The sequence below is a fragment of the Pteropus medius genome, unplaced genomic scaffold (assembly GCF_902729225.1).
Source record: "Pteropus medius unplaced genomic scaffold, Ma_sr-lr_union100, whole genome shotgun sequence".
Classification (NCBI taxonomy): Eukaryota; Metazoa; Chordata; class Mammalia; order Chiroptera; family Pteropodidae; genus Pteropus; species Pteropus medius.
In genome coordinates this window covers 9,972,247-9,982,846 of record NW_024349519.1, presented here as the reverse complement: position 1 = coordinate 9,982,846, position 10,600 = coordinate 9,972,247, and the positions used below count along the sequence as shown (strand labels likewise).

The following is a 10,600-nucleotide window of genomic DNA, read 5'->3' as shown; positions in this document are numbered from 1 at the left end:
TCCCGCCGCCTCCTCCTCCGCCTCCGTGCCGCGCGCCCCCGGGTGCAGGCGGCGGCGGCCAGCGCGCCCGGCGGGAGGCACCTCGGGATATTTCCGTCGGATCTGTCCCTCCTCCCCCCGCGCTGACTCCACACGCCTCCCCGCCCCCTGCTCGGAGCCCTGGTCAGGCGCGAAGGGAGGGAGTGGGGCCGAGACTGCATCATTCCGCACCGGCTGCAGCGCGGCCAGAGGGAGCAGGTGGAGCGAGCGAGCGAGACGCGAGCCGGAGCGCGCGGGGCCCCGGGAGACTGCATTGACGCTGCCCGGGAGACATGGCGGCCGGGCGCCTCTGAAGAAGCAGAATCCCGAGCCCCTCGCCGCCGCCGGCCGCTGCAGCCCGGGCCATGCCGCACGGCTGCTGACCGCACGCAGGGGCCAGCCCAGAGGACACACTGCCGCCGCGCCCCGGTCCTCTCTCCTTGCATTCTCCATGTTGCATTTCATGTCAGTTTCTCGGGCAGTGTAGCTGCTGCCGCCGGAGGAGCATCGCTCTGCTCGTTCACCCAGCCACATTTTTCTTACCCATTTTTACCCTCCCCTCCCCATTTTCTTTTCCTTTGCCCCGCCTGTTCGCATTCATCTCCCCCATCCCGTGACCCTCTCCTGCCTCCATCCACCGGGGCTATGGCCGCAGAAGAGGTATTGCAGACCGTGGACCATTATAAGACTGAGATAGAAAGGCTGACTAAGGAGCTCACAGAGACGACCCACGAGAAGATCCAGGCTGCCGAGTACGGGCTGGTGGTCCTGGAAGAGAAGTTGACCCTCAAACAGCAGTACGACGAGCTTGAGGCTGAGTACGACAGCCTCAAACAGGAGCTGGAGCAGCTGAAAGAGGTGAGTTGTTTGTTACCTCTTCTCTCCTCAGCCCCCTTCTCCCCCACCCCCACGCCTACTCATCATTTATAAGGCAGTCGGAAAGGATGCTATTGAAAGGATTTTCTTCATCTTAGAGCCCTCTGTTGATAAGAGAAGATTGAAAGAGTCCATTGTTTTCCCCACAAGAGAAAAATTGCCCAGGAAATGAATGTATAAACTGGAATTTGGAATGCAATGGCTGTGGGGGAGGAGATTCATAAAAGTCTTGAAGTCTCAGCACTCTAAGGCGATTTTCAACTGGGTTGGAATGTGTAAATCAAACTTCTCAAAACTGCTGTTATTGCAAACCCAGGTTTCAGCAACAATCCCATAATCCACAAAGGCGATGAGTAGGTTTGTGCCAAGGATCCACAATTTCAGGATGTAGAATCTGTGGTGCTTCAGCCTTTTGCTGAATGTAACCACTCTTTGATGAGAAAGGGAGCTGTTAGAAGTCCCGCCAATCCCATTTGACAAAGGCTGGGCAATCTGTATCCTCCTTGGCTTTAGTCATTCTTGTCACTGGGCTGCGGGAGAAAAACAACTCTGCTGGTTGATCCCGCCGCCTTGATTTCACCTGAGTGAGGCAGGCTGGGCCATGCACAAGTCTTATAAGGTCATCCGACCAAGGAAAATTAAACTTCTCTACAAATGGTGTGAAGAATGGTAAAGATTAACTACTTGGGTAGCCGTGCATTTCAAATGAGGCTCTTCTGTTTGAAATGACTGTATTTATAAAACTAAATATCACAAATGGACACTTGTTCTCCTTGGTCTTTTGGTATCTGCTTCTTTTAAAGCCTGGCTAATGTATTGGAAGATAATAATGAATATGCTTTGATTTCCTATCAGACACTCATAAGAATATACATATTGTTGAAGGAACTCAGTTCCTTTTATCTGATTCCTGAGGCACTGTGGGTAGCAAGTAACCAGTTATAAATGTAAACGTACACATTGCTTTTCTACATAACAACTCTTTATTTTTAGGTGCATACTGGCATTTTAAATTCTATTCTGGTATACAAGATTATAAAAAATATTTTTCTCATAATATACTCAGTTTTATTTTGGGGGAGTCATCTTGTTTTGTTACTGTTTAAAAACATGATTTGTGGTATAATTAATCAACTTGCTTTCTAATTTAGTACATAAAATGGGAAGCATTTACACTTTCAGGTGTCTTGTTTTTATTTTGACGTCTAAATGCTGAAAAATAAATATATGGTAACAATTCTACCTAGAACTCTGAATTTTGTGTTTCGGGCTGTAAATTTCTAGTTCATGTTTTTCTTACCGTGTACATATTTGTTCTTAACAACAGCTGGACTTATTGGTATTTTTCAACTTAGATTAGGTCCTAGGCTGATACGTTTAAGTTCAGTGATGCTAAACCTTGTAAAGTCAGGAGACTGCTGATTGTAATTCTCAGAGATGTTTTGATGTTGTCGACACCTGTCAAAACTGCTTTCCCAAGACAAGGAAGTGCAAACCAGGGAAGACATCACCTCCTTGATAAAATAGGTAGACTTAATTTAATGAAATTTAGTGAAATGGAATATAACTTTTAACTGACCTTCTTGCTCAAGTTAAATAACCCTTCTAGGGTTTTTTTCTGTGTCATTGCACTTACCCTGCATAGTAAACCTTAATGCAATTGTCTTTTGCCTTCACTAGGCCATGAGCTCTTAGACAAGGAATCTGCCTTAACTTACTTTGCATCCAAAATCTTCAACACAAAGCCTAGCATAGTGAGTGTATAATCAATATTTTATGAAAGGATAAATTTATACTGGAAGAAGATACCTTTATCAAACATTCACTAGTCAGTATTGGTTAGTGTCAGAGAAAGACTTAAGAAAATTAGGACGTGACTAAGATGAAAAAATGACTTGAATTATTTTCTACAGCAATAATGGAGTAAATGAGAAAACAGTGTTTTATAAGAATAGTATAACACTAGTTTCTTAATGCAGAATAATGCAAATACCAATTATAATTTTTTTCTATAAAAATTTCAAGGCATTTTGTATAGCAAGAGGTTAATAAGAGTTTATCAGGATGATTTTTACTAAATGATACTTGTTGACATGTGTTTTGAGTTTCATTTAGCATAAATATAATTCAGCTTTAGGTTCCTAATGACTGATTTTTACAATTATATAAAAATACATTTTAAAGTAATAAAATAATCATTAACTTGATTATTTGATAGTGAGACCTGTTATTTTTATCCTTTAACTATCACGTGTACTTTAGTTGGGAGTATTATTTAAATGAACTAAATTAGTCTCAATAATACTTCCTGTTTAAAAAGTAAATCCAAAATAATTGTGCAAACTTAGATATTCCAATGATGATATCATATAGAAGTCATTTTTGAAAAACATGCTTTGTGAGTCCTTTAATTTTAATTTTTCAAAAGGAAGTTTTGTTCATTTTTCAAAAGAAAGTTATAGTAAATGATGTATTATATCTGTAAAGCCAACTATAAAATAAATCTTTGGCTTATTTCTAGGCCCTTTCAGCAAATATGATTCATTTAAAGATGATTAGATCAGTTTACAGGAATGTCAACAGAAAAATACTGTACTAGGTCCAGGTTGAACATTAGTAATTCTCAGTGTAGCAACACAGCTCAGTCTTTGCAGGTCATTTTGTTTTTGAGAATCAGCGCCCAGCAATGTTGCTTCTTTCCTTTCCAGGCTGTACACTGCTGTGACAATAATGCAAGTTGCCTGAAGATGTGCAAAATCAAGATGATGAAGTCATTTGTTTTTTTCTAGTCATGTCCTTTTCTCAGTCCAGATTGCTTTTTGGCCTGGCCTGCCCGATATTGTTTAGGGCTCTGCCCTGTGCCTACATGACTGCTGTAATTCTTCTATTCTCAAAAGAACATACTTGAAAGAAAAGTACTAAGGATCTGAAAAGAGGATGACTTCCGATGTCATCATGTTCTCTTTTTCATTATACTTGGGCAGCTGGACAGATCCATTTATCCACTAGAATACTTGACCATGATTTTATGATTTCACAAATAATGCTTGCTTTTCAGTGACCTGAGTGACACCCATACCCAGTTGATTTTGTATTTGGGATGTGCATAAATCAGCACCGCATCTGTCTCCAGGCCAAAATAGTATTTGAAGGAGTCATGATTCTAAAATAATTTGAAAACTAAAAATATACATGCATTAAAAAAAAAAACCTCCTGGTATTTAAATTTTTCATTTTTTAAAACTTAAAAAATGGCTGAAATTTTCAATGTAGTAAAGTTGAAAAAGATCCCCTAAGAAAGGTATGATTCAGCAAATCTGGTAGCATTTTAGAAAACATATCCATGCAACAAAAAACTTGAGAAAAGTTTTGCAGCTCGGTTACAGTAGACTATAGATTAAGAATCTTCAACTCATTTTCTCAACTCTGATACCAAGGATGGACCAACTGCTGGAGAAGCACTCTCTGGGTATTGAACAGCTTCTCTTGGAGAAAATGGTACGCTTTTTCAGAGATAGAATGAAGTCATTCAATAAATAAACATTTAACTTATACACTTTTAGAGATTTTTACTTTAGAGACTTGATGAAAGCCATTTAATTACCAGGCTTCATCTTTAAAGAACTAATTTTTCCCCCTCATATGCTTAGAAATACTATTAGCTTCTTTTAAGCCTATAAATTCTAATCATGAAATCATATAGGGGGAACTCCAGATGTCTTTTCCAATCTATGACTAAACATAGAGAAAATGAATACTTACATACGCTAGTATTTTTTCTCTTATTGTTTTTAAAGAAGAAATATTTGTTTTTATCACATTTATGAAATTAAAACATGTAAACTATATCAACATATGCATTGAGAAACTGTTTACAAACAACCTCAACAAACATAGTCGCTTTCAATCACATTTTTTTTTTTTTTTGACCCAATTGCTTTACCTTGCATCATCTTTCCTTTTGATTTCAACCCAACATTTCATTTCTGGCAAAGTTATTTCTCAGATATCATTTAGCAAGATTTTCTAATGTTTCATCACATTTACTATGTTTTCATGACCATGTACAGCAGCTATGATTTGAAGAATTTTTCAGAATTTCATGCGTATGACCGTTTTGCCCTATTGTCCCCTTAAATACATTTGTACCTTATAGATATTGCACTCCAGATTTGAAAATATGATAATTACCTGCATGTTGAAATATGTAGTAAAGGACTGTTTCACATATAAGGTTATACCTATAAATATGGCTTTGAAGGAGAGGAGGGCATGAAGAGATGCATAGTTTTACTATTAAATAATTCAATATGCTGAAGGAGAGGCATGTGAAGTCAGGTGGCAGGAATGAAAGTGGGAAAGTCGTAGTAGCCACATTTTGTCTTGGGAATGGGGAACCATTAAAAGGAAATGAAAGGAAACATTTAGTAACTGTGTTTGGTGCCTTAGGTGTTATTTAATTTTCAAAGTAACTTGGGCTTATTGCCTGTTTTTACAAATAAGAAAATAATAAAAATAGTAAAACATTGAACTATGTACAAAGCTCCATTTAGAAATAGGCGCTTTGCTTGCCTCTAATTCTTATAATATCCTTTTACAAGGTAGATATTACTCGAATTATATGAGAAGAGGCAGGTACATGGGTCTTAGAGAGGTTAAGGATTCTTCTTAGGGCTGCAAAACTTAGTAAGTGGTGAAACCTGGTTTGGGAAGAAGCTCACTTTGTTATCACCTCACTATCCTACCTGAGAGGGTAAAACATCTGTCACAAGTACAGTTTGGAAGTTCATGATTTAGTCACAGGATTGATTGGAGCTGTTCAGGGGCAGTAGGGATAGTGAGGAGGAGGCAAACCTAGGAGCTTCTTAGGATGTGTAGGGTGCAACTTGGTGATGGATGTAACTGAATGTGGAAAGTGAGGAAAGGAACTGAGTTGAGAATCTCAGGATGGATAGAAGGTGGTTCCATTCACAAGAGAAGGTCCTATGGGGAAGAGCAGTTTTAGAGGGTAAAGTTGATTGCCCAGATATGTGAGTCCTTTTAATTCATGTTTTCTGTGTGGGGAGACATAAATTGCATGAGCTTCAAATACTCTCAGTGTAATAAAACATGAATAATTTGTGCAATTGTTGTCATTTTATTCAAACCTAATTTCCAGAATATGGACTATATGAACAATTTAACTACATTTTCACTAGTTCAGATTGCATTCTTAGTTAGGAGATGTGCAAACTAATAAGCCATGGGCAGAGAAGCCGGGCTGGCACAGTGAGGCCCTGGAGGGCAGCCTAGGCAGAAAACTACCCCTTGCTGACCTCTTAAGGGAGCTGAGAGCAATAGCACAAACCCCTCTCTGATTGATACTTGAAATTCCATTAGTGTTTTAAGTTTTTTTTTTTTTGGTCATAAGAGTTTAGTTACTATTTAAAAATTACAATTGTATAATTATGACAGTTTATGGCGACAATCCAAGTTAGATAAAATCATATACATATTAATAGCTTCCCCTTCTCTCAGATCTGTCTGGATTGCTAATACTTTGCTGAGTATTCTCTTATACTTGTTTTAAATATCTTTAAACAAGTGAATTCATATGCAGGTTTTTTTTGTTCTTGTTTTTTTTTTTTTTTTATGAAAGTGAGATCGTGCCATACATATTACTCCGCAATCTTGTGTTTTTCATTTGACAGTATGCCCTTTTAAAATGCTGGTATTTCTAGGACAGGAATGTATTTTTTAAGGTACTGATGTTTAAAGTGTGAAGAAAATGGGACTGATTAGGGAAGAAAACCAGAGAGCCTCAGGGAGCATGGTTGGGACTGGGGGGCGGGGTTAGGTGGCCCAGGTTCTGCTCTGAAGATAGCTTGGGTGGTAAGCATAGAGAAAACTAGTGTAGGTGTGTGTGCAAAAGAAACTGAAGGAATTTGGTTGTCCCATGGCAGATCCGAGTGATGATACCAAGGAAAAAAATGGGAACTATTGTGAGTGAATTATCAGCAAATTTGATTCCTTGTCTTGGCTGGATGGAACTATGTATCAGCATTATAGATGGCTGGTTTCCATGGCGATCAAGAGCTAGTCCTGCAGTGTGGCCACATCCTGCCCATACTGGGTCTTGGCAAGAAGCCAAGATGATCCAGGCAGTTGGGACTCACCATATCGCCCATCTTTGCCCTGTGAAAGTTGAGTTTTGAAATAGCTGGTTAAGGATCTTATACAGCATCTCAGATTCAGCATGTTATACAGGCAATGGAGAGAAGAGAGTACAGGACAGGAAAGTGTTCCACAAGAGTGTTCTTCTTTGTGGCAATTTATGCATTTTCCTCTTGGGATTTAATTATGTTGTCTATAAAAGTAAGGGGTTGGAATAGATGATCTCTATTATTTTTTATCAGCTCTCAACTTCTGTATGCTGTGTTTTAGAGTTACCTAGTCTACTTATTTATCTACCTATTCTTTTTAAATTCATTCTTCTTTTTACAAAGTATAGAATACTCTTGCTTAATTACCATGCTTTTCTCCTAGCCTTCAGAGCTATGCATGGACCGTTTTCTGTATTTTTCTTGCTATTCGTTTCCACTTCAGTTGCTCATCTCCAGCCAGGAAAATCCACCTGTTTTCACACTTGTACTCTATCCCTCAACAGATTTTTTTTTTTTTTTAAATACAATTTGTAGTTCTCTTTGAATACTAGACCCAAACTCATTTCCCTTCTGGATTCACTTTACCCCTGTAATCATGCCTATATTGTTATAGAACTGATTCATTGAGTTTGTTTTCATTGACATGTTTGTACTTAGCTTCAGAGAGCAGGACAAGGCCCAGTGGGTCTCTGAGAGCTAGATTGTGGGTCACAATAAAGAACTCTCAAGTATAGTTTTGCAAGAATGGAATGAAGCAGCCTTTTTTATGAAGTAGTGGGTTCCCTGTCACCAGAAAAGTTTAAGGAAGTTCTAGCTGACCACTTGCTGGGAGTACTGTCTTAAAGATTTCATGCTTGGAAAGGGGATTTATACAGAATGATCTCTAAGGTACCCCTCCTAGTCTGAATATTCTTGATTTTATCCTTCTAGATGTTCCAAGTAATTTCATATGTTTCTGTTTTTTATATTCCCTTCCCCACCACCAGATCAGAGTGTTTCTAACGGCTAAAAATTTTTTTGTTGTTGTTTTAACATTTAGCATTTGACAGTATTTAGGACTTTTGAACATTTGGAATGTTTTCAAAGCATATCAAAATTTAGCTTCATTATGATTTATGTTTTGCTTGATTTTCAGAACAAAACTGATACATAATAGAAAGGTTTAAGATGATTATTCAGTGACATTATACATTTTGAAGCTATATGGTTGTTTTGAGGTTGGGAGGGAGGGTGTCTACTGCCTCCAGAATTTTTTTCTTTCTTTTTGTTGCTTCACAAAAATGAATGTTTATTTATTCTCAGAGACATCTCCTATTGAGGAAGATAAACATTTTCATACCAGGAAACTGCAAACCCATTCCCCCAGCCCACTTTTTTCATCCCCCCCCCACCTTCAAATGGCCCCCAAATTCATCAAGGGCTCACCTGTCATCTCCTGCTGAGTCGACTACCCTTAGGGGCACCAGACCAGATTGATTGCTATTTCACTTCTTTTCTGTCTCCCCTCCCACAAACCCCTGGGATGGGCAAGTGGTTTCTAGGTATACCCCCATTGCCCTTGAGCCCTGTGGGGCCACCTCTGCCTTCTCATACATTTGTTATTGGTTGATTGATTATTTACTCATTCCACTAATGCACCCCCTCTGGTGTGGGGCCTTGCACTGAACCACGACCTCCACCAACTCTGGGGTGTCCCATATTGTTCCCCTACCCCGCCATCCCCGATCTGCAGCAGAATCTTTGTTTTCCCACACACATATACACACAATTATATATTTTGCATTTACACAGTACAATATTTTATAATTTGCATCGTCAACTATTTATATTATATACACCAATCTGAGTTTTTTTATTTTTTTGCTTTAGATTGCCCATTGCTTCTTGTTCTGTTTCATTCATTCATTCTAAAATTTGGATTGAGTGGCTACTATTTTGAGCAATATGCTACTTGCGGAAGATACAATGTTGAACAAGACAGACAAGATGGAGCTACTTGAATGGAGCTCATATTTCAGACCTGGAAGACAGTCAGCAAGCACACATGGGCTTCAGATATGAGAAATGCCATGAGCGAAGAGATGGAGCCTGGCTGGGAAAAGCACGACCAGAAAAGCCTCTCTGAGGAGGCGATTTGGGCTCAGACCTAAATGATGAGAAGGAGCCAGTCCTGTGGAGATTAGGGGAAGTGATTTTTAGGAAGAGGGACAAATGCAAGGATCTTAGAACTCTGTAGTAGTTAGGGGAAATGCTGGGTCACCACGCCCTGTAAAAATAGCCTTTCATATTTGAAAAATGACCATCTATAAAGTAATATACTGACTTTGGATTTTTTGAATGAGATTTTTGTGTCTCAACATTGAAAGTGTTTGAGCAGAGCCTACCAACCTTTCCCCACCCCCGCTGAGGGCTTCTTTAGAAGAGATGGGTCAGAACCAGTGACTTTTAATACAGACTACTCATCAAGTCACACCTGGGTGACTTGTAAAATTTCTGCTTCTGAGACCCTACTTCAGGACAGTTTAATCAGAGTCATTGGAGATAGAGCTGGCTCTTCACTATATTAATCCTCCTCCCCTCATAGGTGCAGTGAGGACTGAGAACCTCTCTCCTAGAAACCTCCAACTCTAGAGGTAAATGCCTCCATAGGGATAGAAGTGTTTGGTAAGAAAAACTGGGAAGTTATGAGCTGATATGTAAACCTTAACTGCACAGTCTTTTTACTTTTCTGATTTGACTTGTGAAAATTAAGACACTGTAAAGCCTTTCAGAAGACCAACAAACATCTTCAAAAACTTAACTGCATTAGATTGTTAAGATGTATGTGAAATTAGACTGCGTTTAATTTTCTATCATTCAGCGTTGTTTAAAGTCTTTTAAAAGTCGTCTCCTTTTTTTGTGTCTATTTTTTTGTTCTACTCTTTGCAATTGTTTATGCCAACTTTAAGGGTTTAGAAATGGAATATTAAAATAGAATTACTTAGATGGATTGGGCTTTAACTTCTGGGGTTATTTTCCATTATTCTTTTTGTTATGCATGCTTACCGTTTTCAAACATTTTATGGAGAAAAAGCACTACTCTAAAATGTAATATTTATGGCTATGTTTCTATCTTTAAATTTAGAATTGAAAATAAGAAACTTGTTTACATTTATGGGAAGTACACAATAACAGTAGCAATTTCCTTAGGAATGTTTTGTTGCACAGTTTGGCGTGGGTCTGTAATAGAAGGTTCAAAATGATGTGTCTTTGTTTTTCTCTTGCATACTGCAGAGGAATGGAATCAAATGTTACTGCCTAAGAGCCCTCAGCCACCAATTTTTGAAATTGAAAGAGGCTTATATTATAATGTGGGTGTGCCTTGTTGATAAGCCTCACTGAGTGCCATTTTTTAGATGGTTTTAGGAGATTTTTCAAAGTTGACTTTGGTGTGAGGTAACTAGAGAGAGACAGGAAGAGTTTAATCTTTTGCATGACTTCTTTTGTTGAGCTGAAGATAATGTCATCTTGCAGATCATTTTTGGCATACACAACCATTTTTTTCCCCTTGAAATCAATCTGGC

General features: G+C 38.8%; 1 protein-coding gene across 11 annotated transcripts in view; it reads left to right on the top strand.

The window, feature by feature from the left end:
- Positions 1–230: 230 nt before the first annotated feature.
- BICD1 (BICD cargo adaptor 1) overlaps positions 231–10,600 on the top strand; it is a 167,754-nt gene continuing 157,384 nt past the window's right edge. For 7 of the 11 annotated variants that reach the window (XM_039882351.1, XM_039882348.1, XM_039882346.1 and 4 more), the window contains exon 1: positions 664–876. In XM_039882351.1, the coding sequence (XP_039738285.1) occupies positions 664–876 (213 nt within the window). Of the gene's footprint in view, positions 877–10,600 lie in introns of all 11 variants that reach the window. The other 4 variants (XM_039882349.1, XM_039882344.1, XM_039882352.1 and 1 more) reach the window with 4 other exon arrangements.